Source organism: Pochonia chlamydosporia, chromosome 5, assembly GCF_001653235.2.
Source record: "Pochonia chlamydosporia 170 chromosome 5, whole genome shotgun sequence".
NCBI lineage: Eukaryota > Fungi > Ascomycota > Sordariomycetes > Hypocreales > Clavicipitaceae > Pochonia > Pochonia chlamydosporia.
Genome location: NC_035794.1, coordinates 3,966,989 through 3,985,067, shown reverse-complemented (window position 1 = coordinate 3,985,067; position 18,079 = coordinate 3,966,989). Strand labels below are relative to the sequence as shown.

Sequence of the window (18,079 nt, the reverse complement as noted above, 5' to 3'; positions counted from 1 at the left end):
TCTTTCCTCTGCAACCAGTCTTGTGAATTCTTCTCACGGTCTCTTCATATCCGCAGAGATGGTCATGCATCACATACAACTGAACATACCCATATGATATATCCACCTTGAGCCGCAGGCTGGTATGAAATGACAGTGACTAACCCTAAACTCTATAGTCCAACTTGCGGATTGACGAATGCACGTTGGCTGCCATACACAAATAGCTGGCTACATTGGTCCTCCTACCCATCAAGCAATTGTTTAACCTCTATTATCCGAGAAGCGAACATCACATCAAAATAGTTAAGCTCATCGCCACATAAGGCTATCCACCGTGAGCATATAACATTGCAGCCTTTGAGACAATTCCCCCAGCTTAAGCTCAACGCATCTCCATTCAAATCGGCGTGCCCGTCACTCAGAGACTTGTCCCCAAACTTCCCCCTACTTTAGCAGTCCCAGCAATCGTAGCCCCAGAAGTCGCGAAAAATGGTACAACTCCTGTTCTCGTTTCCACACAACCTTTTGATAGTGTCTTGGCTTTTCTTCAGGCCACAGAAGAAGAGACCGCCGCCATTATCGCCCGTGCGCTCTGCCCCAATGAGCCTAGCCACGCACTTGGTTTGTGAATTATGATAGCGGTTCATCCATTTACACCGGCAGCACCTCCCGGCGCCTTTGCAATCGTCCCATCTCTTGACCAGCTCTGGGGCTCTACTGACAAGCTCCCCCTGCACTTCGTTGTCTACCCTTATCACGCCTGCTTGCACTGCGGTAGCGGTAACAAGGCCAAGAAGTAGGGTTGTGGGTAGCATTTTTGTAATATATTAGGTGCGTCGTAGAATGTATATATGTAAGATCGGTGTCTGGAGGTGGGGATTGAGCTGTTAGGGCAAAGTGAACAGTTGAGCTAAGCTGTTTGATGATGGATTACCAGAGAAGGGAAGCAACTATTCATTTATATTGCTTCGGGATACTTGCTTAATCCTATTATCCTTTTATCCTAACCGACGTCAGAAGTAGATAAGATTAAACTTGGCCCATTCTCGAGACAACAATACCACCTTACTACCTACTCATAATGAGAGATTATCAAGAGTTTTGTGTCTTACCTGGGTATTTGCTCAGTGTCTTTAACACCCAGACCAAGTCTAGGACTCCAGGACTGACAATAAGGCATGAAGTGACCGACAATTGTCAGACACATTCGCTCTCCTAAATTTTACAGTAGCATAATTCGGTTAGTCTTTTTCGCGTTGGTTGGTCGAGTTAGCTATCGACGCAAAAAAACAAAAAAAAACATAGCAATACTTTAGTGACCGTACTTACAGTAAAACCATTGTTTGTACTATTTTAGGTAACCCTTTTATTACAATAGTATCAGACAGCCTGTTAGTTCCGAGGACAATGTCGAAAACCTGCTAGCACGAGGTAAGGGCGCCGAGTTGCCCATGCACCTGTCCTTTCTCATGCATGGACGTATTGACATATTTCGGATCAAATTTTGAAGCATTGACCTCCATAGGCGGTCAGTAGCTCTAGCCAGCAAGGTCATGGCTGCAACAGGGTGGACAGCAGATGCTGTGACCTTTATTCATGTGTCACAATGTCGTTGATTGAGTAAAAGCTTCGGCATTCAGAACGACTTATCTCAGGGTAAAATACGCAACTCAGACTGAAGTAGGCGGTCACAAACCGAAGGGATAGTATTAGATCGTCAGTTCTCATATCTGGCCATGTGCTGGTATTTTTCCCAGACCACGCCGACATCTCACAACATAATCCCCCCAGCTGCAAGGGACTTGTTTCGGCTCCCTCCTGGAAGAAATTATAGGTGTTTCGATGCTGCCAGGTGCAAATCACATGTCAGAAATAAAATTTAAAATCACAAAGTTTCCTCTACAATGATTTCTTCTTAACAGCACTCCTTCGCATACAAAATTGATATTCAATGCTCCAATACAATTCCGAGAAAAGACAACCGGTTAACCCCTACGAGCCTGACGAATGATGTGCTGTTCCCATTCTGATAATCCACATGACATTTGAGTCGGTACTGCAATGCCAAGGCCGCAGTCATGCCCTTCCCACTGCTCTCGCCAGGCGTCAATCTTTCCATCAAGGGCCGTGAGTCCCTCCTTGGTTAACTCCCAAGCCTGATCAAACCGAGGCCATGCATATTCCCCCTCATGTTTCCAGGAGGACTGTAAGACCTCGGAGACATGATGTAGGGACTGGTCATCCATAAACCCACAGCGGTGCATGTTGCCCAGGAAGTAAGTTGTCAACCACCAGTCGAGATTATAGGCAATCACGTATGGAAACAGAGCCTGTACTGCAGGCTCAGGCTTGGTATTCAGCTCATTGATGGTGTCAACCATCGCCTTCTCTGCCTGTTGCCAATTCCACGTGCTCAACTTGCATAGCGCGGTGTGAGTGCCCGGAGCTCTCAGCGGTGTCGTGGTCACCTTCCATTTCAATGGACTGATGATATCACCCCCGGAATTACGTTCCAAAGAGTAGTATTGGCAAGTGTTTGTCCTTAGGTCCTCAAGTACCATTATGTATTCGGGAAAGAGTTGGTCTGGGATGTCTATCCTCAGATAGTAAAGCTGAAAATTCGCCTCGGAACTTTCGCTAGCTTTCGACGTCCTGTTGCTTCTAAGTGTTGTCTTCCTCGTAAACTGTTGGCAGAAATCCTTCATTGATACTCCGCGGACGGAAAAAGGAGTGGCCGACATTCTGTTGGTACGAGGATAGCGGAACAAGGGGGAATGTATTCTTCGCCTGTCTAAGTGTGTTATAAGTGTGACACGTAGAAGAGAGGATTGAGAGATAACTTGCGTCGTTTTTTGTTTTTCTGGAAATTTTTGTCTTTGCCTTTGAGCTTTGCCCAGCAGGAATACGGGGGGCACTCATCGTTTTAATATCTAAAGAGATCTCTTAGGTACCTCCAAGCATCAAACGCAGGAGATGAACTCTCACGTCTACGGAGCTGTCATGAGTGGGAAACAGTGGGAACACAGCGAAATCAGAGCCTAATAAAGAACATGACGACCACGTTGTTGAGAATTGGTGTTAAACAGTAGTGTCTAATGATAAAAGTTTGAGCATTGAACAATCGAAGTAATCTGATTCCTGCCTTGAATGAAGTAATTGATGTGCTGTATGACGCGTGGCAGAAACATTCAGGTGCATTGATATGCAGGTACGTCTTGGTTGAAGGGCAGTTGTATGTCCGCAATTTGTATTTGCCGCCTGAACTGATGGTGTTAAACTTGTGTGCACCTTTTGTTCGACAGCACTTAGTCGACCATGAACACTTAAGACTCCAGGTCATCATGAAGAGTTATTTCCGGCTTATCCCCACATTCATGTGCTGTGTTTGAGACACAGAGGGTAGTACGGCATTATGATTCCCTTTAATTCATGCATGACATTTGTACCCGGGATGTCTACGCGATTCTTGCCAATCCAGTTCAAACTGGAAACGCAGTTCAACCCGCATCCCAATGTGCCACGCCCTGACACGCCTCGTTAACACTTTTCGTGCATTTGAACAAAAGTCAGTGTCCCCAACGATGTGTGAGATCCCCAAAATAGGTAACTAGTCATTGTGTATTGGCTCATCGTGGTCGGTGAGTTCAGGACGTGATTGCTGTCCTACCCTGCACTTGGCTGAATGCCGAGACTCGACAATTACCGTACACTTGAACAGGCAGCAAAGACTGTATGTTTAACTTAGTAACCAGAAGTATCATGGACCTGAACACTAATACCTAAAATCATCATTGCAATCAAACCATCCTTAGGATGCATAGGGTATAGATAGGTAGTGGCGTAGACTTGACAGAGCTGAGTTGTCTCAGAACTGGTCCGAAGGAACAATAAGACACAGCGCTTCGACAAACATATCCCATCATTCATTCAGCCCTACAATTTCGGCTTTTTCAGATGCTTTCCAAAACTAAACCCTGCCCTGCCGGCTTTTTGCTACCTCGTAACTACGAACAAGCGCAACTAGTCACATCTGATTCCTTTACAGGTCCACAGCCATCCCACAATGAGCCCAGCCCCATCACAATGCTGAGAAGAACTTTAATAAGCGTTTAGCAATTGACGAAGACTAAAAATCCCTGTCAAGTCCCTGACGCCGTGGCGCTGTCCACGAATCCCGATTTGCCGAAGATGCCAAACCGATTGATAGCGACCGGGTAGTGGGATGCCGATTCGCGCATTCTCACACCATATCCTATGCTTGGTAATCTTGCTCTGGAAGTATTCTCTTTCAAAACAGCTATTCCTTTACTTGGGCTTTTGTTCTTGCACCCGTGGTGATCAGGTGACAAATTTCACGGTAGTCGTCATTCCTCATAAACAACTGGTGGTTCATTTGATCCCACGTTTGCGAATGACGAGGACGCCGGTGATACGATTATTTCCGCGGCGAATCGGAAAATTACCTTAATACTGGAGCTACCCGCTTCTCCCTGGTTATATCATAGAAGATTTCACAATTTCTAGACATTTTACTCAGATGTCATTGTGCCAACTCAGCAACTCTTCACAATGAGCTCCGAGCCCAGCGACAAGAAATCTCACGATGAGGAAACGCCCGTAGGAGATGGCGGGCAGATAATGCAGCGATTATCGACGACAGAGTCCATCTGGATCGCTGAATCACTTCCTTTCGGGCGAGAAGCTCTCTTCGTCGCGGTAGTTTGCATGGCCCAATTCTGTACGCGTATGTAATGCCCTCACATCAGCACTCATATTCCACAAGAAAAAGCCGACTTAACAAACTCTTCAGAATCCGCATACATGGGCACACTGGTCCTCCTCCGCACCATCGGCGAAAGCTTTCACATTAATTCACCTCCCCGACTCGCCTGGCTCGTAGCAGGCTACTCACTCACCGTCGGGACATTCATCCTCATCTCCGGCCGCCTCGGCGATGTCTTTGGCTACAAGCGCATGCTCCTCACCGGACTGACCTGGTTTTCTCTGTGGTCCATGATCGCCGGACTCAGCGTCTACTCTAACTACACGCTCGCCGTGTTTTCTCGCGTCCTCCAAGGCATCGGCCCGGCAATCTGTCTTCCCAACGCGCTGGCTATCTTTGGAGCTGCGTACCCGCCTGGCCACCGAAAGGCAATGGTATTTGCGTTCTTCGGCGCGGTAGCCCCCATTGGCGGTGTTTTCGGTGGAATTTTCGCTTCGTTACTGACGCTGGCTTGGTGGCCGTGGGCGCTGTGGGCAATGGCGATTTGGTTGGCAATCTTGGCGTTTATAGGACGATTTGCAATTCCCGATTTACCCCGGAAATCGCCGCCTCCCAGAGGATGGAAAGATTGGATTGAGACGCTAGATCTAGGCGGTGCGTTTATCGGCGTTGTCGCCTTGATTCTGTTCAACTTTGCCTGGACACAAGCACCTATTGCCGGCTGGGGAACACCGACGGTCATTGTTCCTCTCGTTTTGGGCATCTTGCTCTTTGCTGTTTTTGCATTTGTCGAATTCCGAATTAGCTCGAAACCCTTACTACCCTTTTCCGCCGTCAATGCGGACGTGGCATTTGTTCTGGCAGCCGTGGCATGCGGATGGGCTACCTTTGGCATCTTCACGCTCTACCTCGTCCAAATCCTTCAGGATATCCGAGGTCTGTCGCCTCTCCTCACGACGACGTGGTTCATCCCCGTCATCTTCTCTGGTGCCTGTGCTGCCGTGGTGACGGGCAAGTTACTTGGTCCACTGCAAGTCAAGCCGCCGTATGTCATGACTCTAGCTCTTCTTGCGTTTACAATCGGTGCCCTTTTGACGGCCTTGGCGCCCGCGCACCAAACATACTGGGGTCAGACGTTTGTGGCGATGCTCGTCATGCCGTTTGGAATGGACATGAGCTTCCCTGCAGCGACCTTGATTTTGTCGAATGCGGTGCCGAAGCAGCACCAGGGCGTTGGGGCGAGCCTGGTCAACACGGTGGTCAATTACGGAATTGCATTGGGCGTTGGATTTGCAGGTACAGTGGAAGTACATGTCCATGGTAAGGGGGAAACAATGGACGAGAAACTGAGAGGATTTAGGGGGGCGTTATTCATGGGTGTAGGATTGGCTGGGCTGGGGCTTGTCGTAAGTCTTGTGTTTTTGGCGAGAGAGCGATTGTCAAGAAGATAGGCACCTCTGGTGATCACTTCTCATGCACGTAATGTACAAGTTTTATTTCAACGACTTAATGGTTAAAGCAGAAGACTGAGCGAGATGTGTGACGGATGTGTTCTTAACCACCGTAGTAGCCCCGGTCCCTTTCGTAAGCACTGGTCGTAGTCGAGTTGCCAAACGAGTTTATATACTGACCTTGGTAGGATGTAGAAATAGCTCCAATCCTTCCGATCATGATACGACTCTTTTTACCTCTGTCTCCTCACCTCACCTGCCAGACCTTTACCCTCGTAACGCTGTCCCCTCTCCGTTGCCAACTTATCATATTCCGCCCACCTGTCCAACTCGTCCTGGCGCAAGTCACCTGGAAAAAATACGGGCAGCATACTGCGGCCAAGGCACGGATAGAGACTCTCAACATCATACAGAGCCTGCATAACTTTATGATGACCAATGACTTTCACAAATTCGAGAGGAACGCCAAAGTCCTTCGGAGACCGGCTTATCCCTGCAACGTAAATGTTCTCCAGAGTGCCGATGCCGCCAACAGCGAAGAGAAACCAGGCGTGCTGCCTGATTCCTGCAGCAGTTATGAGAAGGATAATCCACAGGGCTGCCAGTATGAGAATAGCAAGCCTGGTTTGGCGAGATGAAAAGGACATTGAACTGGCGGCAGCAAGGTCTTCAAAGTCAAGCCCTTTGCCATCGCTGACAATAACAATGGCATGCTGGCTACCGTTTCCTCTGGTTAACACAACCGTTTTTGTTACTCCCCTTCGGCAAATCCACTTCTCTTTTGCCCACTGCGGCAGAGCACCTGTGGCGAAGGACAAGACGGTGCCCGCAGCAGTTACCAACAGTATGCCCCAATTACCATATAAACCGCAAGGTATGGCGGCCAAAACTAACTGCGTGATGACGGTAACAAAGCCAGAAACGTAGGCCCGGTCGTATCCCGGGTGACCTGGTCGAGCTTGCTTCGCCTTGTAAATAGAAACACAGAGGCCGACCCTGGACGGTGGCTTTATATTCTGATCAGCCAGCCATTCTTCGTTTCGTATACTCTCAAGGCATTGGCGGATGGGACCGTTGGACTTCCCGTCATCCATCCACGTCTCGAAATCTCGAACAATGCGACCAATCACCCAGCTGGAATTGTCGCGAGCGAACCCGTTTGACCCATTGATAACCTTGCAGGCACAATCGGAAGCGGGCATCAATGTGTTTTCGCCCACGGCCTGGACAACTGCAGCGACGGAATAAGCAACCCAACCTAGAAAAAAACCGTAGAGGTTAGCAGATTTACATTGAACACTTTATGTAGTAGAGAAGAAGTAGGGTGTACCGAATGAAAAAGCAACTGGAGTGATGGCAGATCCAGCAAGTTGAGCTAGGGCTCGAGCCACGACATCGCCACCGAGGATAAGGAGCACGGAGAAGACGTCAGAGGGGTTAAGCCATTGTTGAGAGAATTCGAGAGATGAAATGGTCGCGTTGAAGGTACGTCTTGAGAAGAAAGACAGCACGGGCATCTTGAAGATGGGATGAGACGGAAAATGGTGCTCGGGTGGCTGAATGGTTGCCGTGACGGGATGTGGGAGGCAAGTTTTACTTGGGGGCCTACGGTATTATCTTATACCTGGTGTATTAGGCATACGTGAACGCCCAAGTCCGTAGCGAAATAGCTACAAATCACGCAAGGAAGCTGTGCTACGCAACATACATCAAGATGGACAGCACAACTTGTGTGACGTTGGCTGATGCTGGTGTGGCAGTCATTACATGCTGATGCGACACGTCAGTGTGGGAAACTGGCGGGAATTTAGTAATTGATGTATGCCAAGTTTCGAAATGCATGGTGCACGTTATGAACTCGGTACAGCAGACAACTACAAAGCACGATTCTCACGAGTTATCAAAGGTTGTGTCAGCGAGATCATGAAACTGCTAGAATATCATTGCATACAGTGTAGGCCATGTCAAATTTATGGAAGATACGGAAATATGTATAAAGGTACCATTCCGGACTACGTACGTGGAACGCTATTACTTTGGCTGACTTGGCCGAACCCAGGGCCACGGCCATTTGTGATACCAAAGTACTGCCTTCCAGTCCTCAGATGGCTTGCCAACGCTGAAGGGCGTGCTCTCACTTATAGAGGGTTTGTCCAGACTGACTGGAGCAAAACTGTCTCCAGGGTTCGTCGTATCTTCAGAGCTGTGGCCATGTCTCGGCGGCCGCAACATTTCTGTACCTTGGTCATCCGGTTGCCCGTCGACAAACCACAGTGTATCATCTGGCATCACCTCTCCGATGGCCTTCGTCGTGTTGGGGTCTGTGACCGATGCCCCAGAGCACATTGGCAACTGAACTTCGGCAGGTGAGCTGATTAGGACTCGCGAAACCAGGACACGGCGGATGATTTGGCAGCGATAGATTTTTCTGTTGATCCGCTCTGGCTCCTTCCGCCTCCATTTCTCCTCGTGAATCTCAACCAACAATCCTATCTCTGGTGGTTCATCTAGAGGTCTGGGGCGCGACAGGATTACTCCCATGGCATATGTTTCGGTTGGGGGGTCTGTTTTGACCGCCGTTTCTGGTTCTGGCACGGCATCATCTTCGCTGTTGACGATCTTATACCACTCAGTTAGGTATCGGTCGGTGGGAAACACGAGGCCTATCGCCGAGCTCTTCAGAATATCACGACCCGGGATCCCGTGCAGCAGGATACCGGGGTGTACAAGCAGCCCTTCCTCATGTAACTCTGTAGGTCTACCAGCCATGTTCAAAGGATAGGGGTGGTCTTCGTCTTGGCCACAGAGCCATGTTCTTGGCGCCCATCCGAACGCCGGTGCCGAGAGCCTCTCTCCGGGTAAGAAGATCAGTCCCGACGGTATGGATCCTTGGTAACTGCGATGGATGAGGATCAGAAATTCCTTCATCATGTTTGCACGCTCCTTCCTCCGATGCTCTTCATTGCTCTCCTTAGCTATCTCGCCGGCTCTTTCGATAATGGTACCTTTGTAGTCTAGATTGAGCAGAGTTGAGAGGGCGAGCACCTCGTCTTCTAATCGGGATGTGCGCTGCAACGGTTGGAAAATGACACACCCCCCGGAGTCAGCAAACGTCTCAGTCTAAGTCTGTGAAACAAAACAAAAAAGAAGGGGGGGGGGGGGGGGGGGGGGGGGAGAAGAAAAGAGAAAGTGAATAGTTGGAAATCACAAAAGAGACTTGGATTTACTTACCCGCCAACGGCTGGACCGCCAGGCGCTGGGAGCCCCTTACTTCGATCGGATGGTCTTTTCGGTTCCTGATCTCCCTGTCCTCCCCCATCAAATTTTGATATAGCTTGCGCTTGAAGAACTCGGTTACCGATAGTCGGAGGGCCACAGAGTTTGGGTTCGTTGCGCCACCCATATCCGCTATCAGTTCGTCCAAGTCCTCCAGCATGAAACCACCACCTCCACGTGCTTGGAAAACAAATCTCAGGCGTCTGCTGAGGAATGCCTCTTGTAGAGTCCACATGCGTCGCATCCAAGCGCTGGTTAATATTCGCATGATTGCCGAGTCGCTACCGATTCGGCAGAGATCCTTATCGATGACAATTGTGCAAGTAGCCGAGTTGAAGACTGGGTAGATTTGCCGGATGGCTCTTTTCTTCGTTTCTTCAAAGGTCTTCTGAATTTTTCCGTCCTGTTCCTTGACCGGAATGGCGAAAGTGTCCATCCAAAATGGTTCACTGAGCTCGCTACCACTGTTGGACTCTTGAGCGCCTTCATCGTCATTTACATCTTTGATCTGTTGGCTGGTGACCTGGCTAGAGAACGTCTCCGTTTGCCATTCACGATTGCTGACTCCGGCCGCTTCTAGAGCTTGCAGAATCAGCCTTAGCTGGCATGCGTAAAGCTTGTTCTCGCCCTCATTTCCCATTCCCTGGGACCATATGTGTGAAATGGTTGCGAAATTTGGAGTCCTCAGACTCCGGCTATCCTCCCACGCCCATCTCTCCACGGTGATACCATTGATATGATCTCGCTCACCACTGTCAGAAGAGGCTTTCCGCATACTGATTCTGAAAATAGGAAATTCATAGTCTTCAGTTGTGGAATCTGCTTCACGGAGAATCCTGGTGACAATCCCCATATCGGGTCCCAGGAGACGACATTTACCTCCAGAATCGCAAAGCGGTTCGTAATGCTGTGGCGGATATGCCACCTTCCTCTGACCAGTGGAAGCTTCCTGCTCCGGCTCTGGGCCTGGTAGTTGGACGCACTCGTCGGCTGTGCAACACCCGTGTTGTTGCGAGCCTGAAATGCCTCTGTTTGCTTTCAACGCTGCGGATAGCAGTATGGCACTGGGGCCTAATTGTCCAAGCAACACTTTCCGAGTCCTAGGGCACCATTTATTCTCCTTCATTTCCTTGAGAACATAGGATGGTGGACCCCAGCCCTCGTCATCAAAAGTCAGCCAGTCGTTCATACATAAGCCCAGGTCCTTGATGACGTGAAGTTTGACAGCGCTAAGAGTTTCACCAAGAGCCATGAGACAAAGGAACAGCCGGTCTTGCTCATCTACCTTCGGTTCGTTTTCCGACGAACGGCCACCGTTTTCGCCAGCACTCTGGCTCTTGGGGGAAAGCTTGTTAGGTGTCTTGGCACTGGCACCAACACCAACACCAACACCAACAGGCGTGTCCTGTTCAGAAACCTCAGACGCAGGGCCTGATTCTAAGCAGTTTGCGCGAATAACCTTGCGAGCAAGCTGCAGGGCCTTGTCTGCTTCGATGAGCCTTGAGTGCACCAGGCCACCGTCGATGTTGTTTTTCATCCAGTCATGCCAGTATTGTAATTTCTCCGGAAGGCTATCGGTTTGGAGATGTCGACTTCCGCCTTTGCTGGCAACGAGATCACCGAAATGAAAAAGCGACTTCTTTGTGCGCATGACACATGTAATGAGGCCAAAGAATAGCCATGCCTGAAGTAGCCGTGGCTTGGCACCATACGGGTTACCTGGCTGCAGTTTCGTCTCTAGCATCCCATTCTTATGCAGTTTCCATTTCTTTTGTTCTGGGAAGGCCTTGAAGTCGTTGAAGCAAAAGTCTGATCGGAGCAAGAGACTTTGGATGTCATCGCCCTCGTCCTTGGTCAATACATATGAGACTCGGACTTGTGGACACCCGTGGAAGTCAAGGTGATTCATCGCTGCAGGATTCGGAGCCAGGCAAGTCGTTTCAATGCGTGGCTAACGGTGTGCGACGATTTAGATAGCTGTGATAAATAACTTGGTTTCAGCGGTACTGCGGCGAAAAGTTTGACCACTGCATTTTGGAGCAACCCGTTGCGTGTCATGGTTCTCAACCATGCGAGGAATGAAAAGAGAGAGACCATAATATCTAATAAATAACCCCCATCTTGGTACAATAAACATGAACCTGAATGGACACCCCCCGTATACGCCAGTTCTATCAGATGGACTTGACGGCTGCTGTGGCTTGCAGGAAACTCAGAACCACAGTGCACCCAGCACTCTGTCCCGTTATTTCAATCTTGACCGACCTAATTAGTACGGGCCATGGCTATCTTTTTGGGCTACTTGACCCCCATTACTGTTTGAGAGCACGTCGCACGGTTGCTACGTAAGTGTCAAGTCTGGTACTACCCAGCCAGTGCAGAATATTACATGTCAAGGACTTAGCATGCATTTTATACACACGAGGTTCTCAAAGCCACACACTGCGAGCTGCCAAAGCAAAAGTACCTAGAAAGGAACCGGACTACACCGTCCTGGCCAGGACCCTTCGAATTTGCCAAGCACAAGGTCTTCAATTTACGATTCTGAGCACATAGCCGTGTGACCAACTTCAAGCAGAGCCACCAATACTTCTACTGGTGTGTGTGTGTCAACATGGGTCTTACCTTGCGTATTTAATCAGAGCTGCCTAAGCTCCCGTACGTGCATGATCACAGCGGCTGCGTTGGTAGTAGAACGGTAGCTGTGAAAACAATACTGCTCGGGGCGTCGAAATGTGTGTCAATGTCCCTGTGCATGACGGCACATCTTTGCTCTTTTATTCACACTTCTGACCTGGTGGTTTTGTTCGTGGCTATTTTCGTCTTCTGTGAACCCTTAGTCGTCACTTTTACAGGTTTCGGAATCCGGAGGACCCGCGAGAGTGAACAGTTCGTCTGTGGTCGGAAGTGAGTAGCGGAGCTTCTTTCTTCAAGTCCAAATATAAAAAAGGTGTTTGTTTTCGCGCCCAGTCTGTCTTTGTATCATGGTCTGTGACTCTGTGAGGCTGGGGTTGTACGGAAGTACCGGGCATGTTCACATAGAGATGACCTCCTTTGGGCGCTGTTCATTAGTCCTTTCTTACACCGAGCTGACATGTGTCTCAGAAACTGCAGTGAGAGGCGCTGCCAATACAAAAACTGCCCGAGGTTGGACAGCATGAACATGGATCCTACATAATATTGGTAGCCGCGTGTGATTGTGATTAGTCAACTTCAACTCTGCAAACTGTACAGAGTATGTTGGGCAGCTGACTTTCTCGTCTCCCAATTTTGTCGGGCAACATCTCGTGGAATGAGGCAGACTTGGAAGATTGCCTTGCTCTGCTGCTTCAAACCATATCTCAACAAACCTCTTTCTCCACCAGGCCCGACCACCACACGCGCTGAGTACGCTGCCCGAACCTCCTTCGACAACTCCCATAACCAACATTGCAAATCTTAGCCGCTGAATCGAGGTTGCCGCATCAGCTGAGTCCTAAGACGCCGAAGCCGTAGAATATGGCCCGAAACCCCGAAACCGGCTGCCATGACGTGGATCATGAACCGGCCTTCCACAAGCCAGGCTACTACATGACTACCATCATCTCCCCACACTCGCAGTTGAAACCGGTAATAAGTTGCCTCCGGCAAGGAAACTACATAGAGGCAAAAACACGGCTGGAGCGGATACGGAAAGTAGACAAGTTCGCGGAATTGGAAGAGAGTCTTCGGGCCGCCCCAGGTTCCACCCAGCAGGACGAGCAGGAAGTTAGGAATCTTTTTGAGACCAGTCGACTTCTGGGGTTGTTGGTTGGATATCATGGAGATCACAAGCAGGCTGTGCAAATCTTGGAGACGGCCATTGAGCTCTGCGAATCGTTCACAGCTGCCCGCCAACACAGCCTTTCATCAGCAACTATGGCGACGATTGCAACTCGGCCAGGCCATCAGACTCAGACAGAGCCCGGGAACTCCCATACACAACAAACTCCCTTCGTTGTCATTCGACACATGATATGCCTAGCCCTGGCCAAGGTGTTTCTGTGGAACGGGGAATATGACAAGGCTTACAATATCGCCATGCCGACGTGGCAGTACTTTGAGAAACGCTTCGACATCCACCAACTGACATTTGAGGCTGCTTTTATTACCGCGTCAATTCTGTCTCACAAATTCGACAAAAGGGCGCTGCGGATGTGTTCAAAGACAGTCAATCTTACACGGATACACTTGGGGGTGCATCACCCCCTATCTATAGAGGTGGTTGGGACGCTTGTTGACATATTTCTGTGGCAATGCCGATATCGCGAGGCATATCAATACACTCTCCTTGTTGCGAACGAGGTGAGAGAAAGCGCGCTCGAACCTTCACACCCGGTCGCCCTGCAACAACGGGCTCAGCTTGGTGAAGCAAAGCTCGGCCGGGGCGACTTTCTCGACGGAAAAGTAGCATTGCAGGCAGCATACGACGCCGCGACGGTCTCTCCGAGTGAGCGACACGATGGTCAATCTCCCCGTCTTTGCCGGTATCTGGCAAAACTGGCTCGGGCAAACTACCTGCTATGGAACTTGGAAGAGTCTGCAAAGCAGGTAAGCGAGACCCTACGATCACAAGCCAAGATTTTCGAAGACGGATCAATCAAAGCAAGCCATGACGTTGGCCCTATGCTCAGGGCCATATTCTCCACGAATGGAGGCGGCTTCGCAACTCCCATTGCGCCGCACCCGGATATCCTCGAATCACTAGACCTGTACGCAGATATTCTTAGCAGGTCTGACGATATAAGCGATGGGGAAAATCACCATCTCGTCCTCGAAATCCTCAAATTTGTGTACAGAATCAGGGAAGATCGCCTTGGTAGTTCCAACATCTTGACGCTGGGCTGCGGCGTGAACCTTGCCATTGAACTGTCAAAATACAACGGCGGCAGTTTGGGATCGAAATCTGACACCTCATTCCTATATGGCGTTATTTCTCTTGGGGAAATGTCTCGTCGTTCCGGCTCCGCTGAACATTGCGATACGGCTCAAATTGCACCTTCCAGCGCCAGTTACTATGATGTTATGCGCAACTGGGCAAAATCCGTCCGTGTTAGACTTCGAAGCCCAGGAGCCTCAAGAGGCCCAAGACAGGAGGAGTCACAGGGCACACGTTTGGAACCAACACTTCAAGTCATGTTTCAAAAGTGTGCTCAGCTGGACATCAATCACGTATACACCTGGAAAGCTAGGATATGGATCGTGCTTATGGAAAGCCTGGCCAAGGACCCCAACTTCCGAGACGAATGGAACCTGTCTGATTACTGGCCAACGTTGAAGAAGGTTTACAACCCGAGCCACCCCCTAGCCCTAGAGTCCTGGACAAAGCTCTGTGTAATTGACATGAACCTCGGGTGTCATCTTTTCACGTACCTCGACGTCGACGAGCTACTTGCCCAACTGAGAGCAGACAACATCCGGGAGCAAAAGCTGATGTTGTCACTGCATCTCGAAAACACAATAGGGACATTTTACTGCAGCCTCAAAGAGTACGAAAGAGGTCTGCCGGTACTAAGGCAGCTCCAGCAGTACCTGGAGACGCTCCTACGCTCCAAAGAGACACACGTGGTAGAGGTGAGGACAGCACTCGAATCTTTCAAGGACGGAGTCGACCGCTCCTACAAGCAAGCCGTGCTCTTGGCAGAGAAGGTTTTGGCGAAAGAGTCAATTGCACGCGACACGTATATCCACAACGAGCAAATAGACGACGCCGAGCGTGTTGCTGGTAACGTTATAGGGATATCCAAAGGCCTGTACGGCAAGGAGCATGTCGAAACTTTCAAGGCTCGTTTTTCTCTGGCGGAAATTCTGTACTCTCATACGAATGACTTTGGGAAACGCTGGGAAGGATACTTCGTCGCCGAGGGAGTATTAGATGACGTGTCCGGTGTGATGAAGCGGCCGGTTGCGTCAGAACTGGAGCTGAGGAATGGTGGCCGACTGGACAAAGACCAGGTTTGCGAGTCGGCACCCGAGTTGGAGACAAAGACAAAGGGGGAGCCTCAGATTAAGAATGAAGACACGGAGAAACTACAACATTTCTTCAACGATTTAAAGGTTGAGTTTAATAAGTGGTCGGTTGATATATGGAAGCCATTGCCGACGACGGCCACAGAGGGGACCGAGAGTGAGACTGAAATAAAGCAACCTCAAGATGAGCCAGAGGGAGTAGCTAGTTAGGTACTTGTATAAGATTGCTGTTTTTCTTTTTGCCGAATATCATCGACAACGCGCTGTGCAACGGAAATGACAGTTTCTCGGCTCTTTGACATGGCTTGTAGTATCAAATGACATATGCCATCATCACACTACGAGCTCTTCATGCAAGGTCAATTGTTCATTACCCCTGACCCAAACGCATTCTATTTCTCGTTTGTATGCTCAAATTTCCTGATCTAACGAATCCATCGCAAGCCTTTCTGCAGCGTTAGACGCCCATAAGTATACCAATGAATATCTATCCACCGAAAGTGTAAAAACGCCGGAAAACTCCATGCTGTGATGTAAATGATCGCCAATGCCTCGACCAAGAGTGGCCAGCAGTGTTGAAGTAATTGCATCAAACTTTGCCAAAGTCAAGGAGAAAAATATGCTAACCCCAAATCCCGGATCATGTCGAAAATATATACTAAATGATGGGAAGAAAACATGTTGTGACTGTTTGTTGTCAGTCGCTGGTATTAAACGTAGATCTGAATCGGGACATGAAACGCCTAGGCGCCGTTGGGGCAATGCGTCGCTTGCGAAATCCAGTTGCTTGCACGTCGTGATTGATTCATGTATGTGTCTTATTGTCGCCCCAGATCGGGGCTCCAAGAGGCTTGCTCACACCAAAGCCAACGGCGACAGCAATGCCGACAACTAGAACGATAACCAGGACTTTAATGGTGATTCTCGTTCGCTTGTTCAATCGTTGCATAAAAGCGCAACTTCGGTTCTTCTTGCCTGCTTTGGCTCTCTGCTTCCAGTCTCGCTTGTCGGGCCAAACCTGGCAATCTTTCTTTCTAGTGAGCACAACGCTGGACCGTGGTTTATCGAGAGAGCAGTTGGTAATCATGGCTTCGACATCCGTTTCAAATGGATTGCTGTTGTTGGAACCAGCAGTCGTGCCGCTGGAGGTTCTCTCCAAGGAAGACACCTTGGAAGACCCCTTAGCTGCCTTATCGGGAACTGCGAGGCTAGTTTCCGTCAAAGGAAAACCTTCGGTCTTCTCTTCCCGGGTGGCCATCCTTATCGTGTGGTGAGTTCTCAATTGTTATCGGGGTTTCGCTCTTCGAACACTACTTTGCCAAGTTAGAAAAAGACCAAGCGACTGTATTGGTAGGCGGTAGCCAAGAAAGCACCAACGCCAGCGCCAGATTTCATTACAACAGTGGAACAACAAAATACAGTGAGAATGATAAGAGTCAAGCATCTGCGAAGACAAGCAAACTGGAAACACGTACCAACGGAGGCACAAGCTCAGATCTTGGTGGTGCTCCTGTCCAAGGGTGGTGGTGGTATGGAATAAAGAGCAATAGCAGCAGATATAGCACAGGATGGCAAGTGTTCCAAAAACAAGTGTGAACTGCGTAGACGTCGAAGTTGTCGAGATTGTCGAGAATTGATTGTGTTCTTAACTGCAAATTGCGTGGGTTTCTCCCCTTTCCTCTTCCTTGGGTGCTTGATTTGCTTAGAACCAGGCTGGTCGGTCTGGTCCGCGTTGGATCAGTGCACCGGTAAGTCGTCCCCGGCACAGGGCAAGGGCCTCGGAGTAAATGTTCAGATGACACAGTTCATTGAACGGCAAATAAAACCAGTAAAGAGGTCGAGGTCCACCGGTAGAAGTCGTCTTGTGCAAATTTCGAAATGTTCGAGCCACACTGTAATAATTGGCGAGAGGAACAATAGTCTTTCGGGGTCCCGTGTTGTACGGCACGGGGAGATGCAGTGCTCAAGCGACAAACACAGGATGGGAATGTGGTGTGGTGTGGTGTCTGGTGTTGTACGGAGTACGCTGCAAACAGAAAGAGGGACCGGCCAGACCGTTTCGGGATGCCACAGCTTGCCACGGATGGGCGAAACAGTTGCAGCAAGGATAGATATGGCCAGCAATTGAGCCTGATTAAAGGAGAGAGGATTCAGAATCAGAGCTGAGGTCTTGAAGGAAAAGGGATCGATTGCGGCAGATTGTCAAGCCTGGTGGATTGGATTGGATCGGATTGGATTGGAATGAAGGCGAGAGCTGTCAAGGGGCTTTGTGATGCACAAGGTCACCAAGTGGCTCGAGCGCGGGGAGCAAGGCGGAGCACACTGGGAAAGGAGAGACCAGTTGACGTCTGGTGGTTCAATGTTGACCACAAACAACCTTGAAAATCTAGGGAGACCGAGACCCAAGTCAACATTGAAGTGTGGAGCGTGGAATGATCAATGAATGTCCAGACAACGGCTGGTCTGGTGGGAGGGGACTTGGAGTTTGATGAAGTCAGAGCTGGCACCAGTTGAATGGAGACTTGGCCAGACAGAGAGAGAGAGTCATTCAGTCAAGTCCAGTCAGTCCAGTCAGTCCAGTCTGCCTGTCTTTTTTGCTTGTTCATGCGGAAAGTGCTGATCTTTTGAGGAAGGAGCGAGCCGTCCACGCATCTAGCAC

General features: G+C 49.6%; 7 protein-coding genes across 7 annotated transcripts; 2 read left to right on the top strand and 5 right to left on the bottom strand.

Annotated features, from left to right (window-relative positions):
* Window positions 1-1,967: 1,967 nt before the first annotated feature.
* VFPPC_14061 (hypothetical protein) lies at window positions 1,968-2,723 on the bottom strand (the record flags this gene model as incomplete). The annotated part of the gene is made up of 1 exon (XM_018291832.1): window positions 1,968-2,723. The coding sequence occupies one exon, from the start codon at window positions 2,721-2,723 to the stop codon at window positions 1,968-1,970; it is 756 nt and encodes a 251-aa protein (XP_018142716.1).
* A 1,828-nt stretch (window positions 2,724-4,551) lies between these two features.
* Window positions 4,552-6,156, top strand: VFPPC_06502 (MFS transporter; the record flags this gene model as incomplete). Its single annotated transcript, XM_018285523.1, has 2 exons — window positions 4,552-4,726; window positions 4,793-6,156. 2 exons carry the CDS (start codon window positions 4,552-4,554, stop codon window positions 6,154-6,156), a joined length of 1,539 nt encoding a protein of 512 aa, XP_018142715.1.
* A 233-nt stretch (window positions 6,157-6,389) lies between these two features.
* VFPPC_16345 (hypothetical protein) lies at window positions 6,390-7,673 on the bottom strand (the record flags this gene model as incomplete). Its single annotated transcript, XM_018294098.1, has 2 exons — window positions 6,390-7,414; window positions 7,487-7,673. 2 exons carry the CDS (start codon window positions 7,671-7,673, stop codon window positions 6,390-6,392), a joined length of 1,212 nt encoding a protein of 403 aa, XP_018142714.1.
* A 514-nt stretch (window positions 7,674-8,187) lies between these two features.
* On the bottom strand, window positions 8,188-11,341 carry VFPPC_06501 (hypothetical protein; the record flags this gene model as incomplete). The annotated part of the gene is made up of 2 exons (XM_022428516.1): window positions 8,188-9,209; window positions 9,388-11,341. 2 exons carry the CDS (start codon window positions 11,339-11,341, stop codon window positions 8,188-8,190), a joined length of 2,976 nt encoding a protein of 991 aa, XP_022284334.1.
* Window positions 11,342-12,511: 1,170 nt separating this feature from the next.
* Window positions 12,512-12,862, bottom strand: VFPPC_16344 (hypothetical protein; the record flags this gene model as incomplete). The annotated part of the gene is made up of 1 exon (XM_018294097.1): window positions 12,512-12,862. The coding sequence occupies one exon, from the start codon at window positions 12,860-12,862 to the stop codon at window positions 12,512-12,514; it is 351 nt and encodes a 116-aa protein (XP_018142712.1).
* A 68-nt stretch (window positions 12,863-12,930) lies between these two features.
* VFPPC_16343 (hypothetical protein) lies at window positions 12,931-15,630 on the top strand (the record flags this gene model as incomplete). The annotated part of the gene is made up of 1 exon (XM_018294096.1): window positions 12,931-15,630. One exon carries the CDS (start codon window positions 12,931-12,933, stop codon window positions 15,628-15,630), a length of 2,700 nt encoding a protein of 899 aa, XP_018142711.1.
* Window positions 15,631-16,225: 595 nt separating this feature from the next.
* On the bottom strand, window positions 16,226-16,678 carry VFPPC_14060 (hypothetical protein; the record flags this gene model as incomplete). Its single annotated transcript, XM_018291831.1, has 1 exon — window positions 16,226-16,678. The coding sequence occupies one exon, from the start codon at window positions 16,676-16,678 to the stop codon at window positions 16,226-16,228; it is 453 nt and encodes a 150-aa protein (XP_018142710.1).
* Between the last annotated feature and the right edge of the window lie 1,401 nt (window positions 16,679-18,079).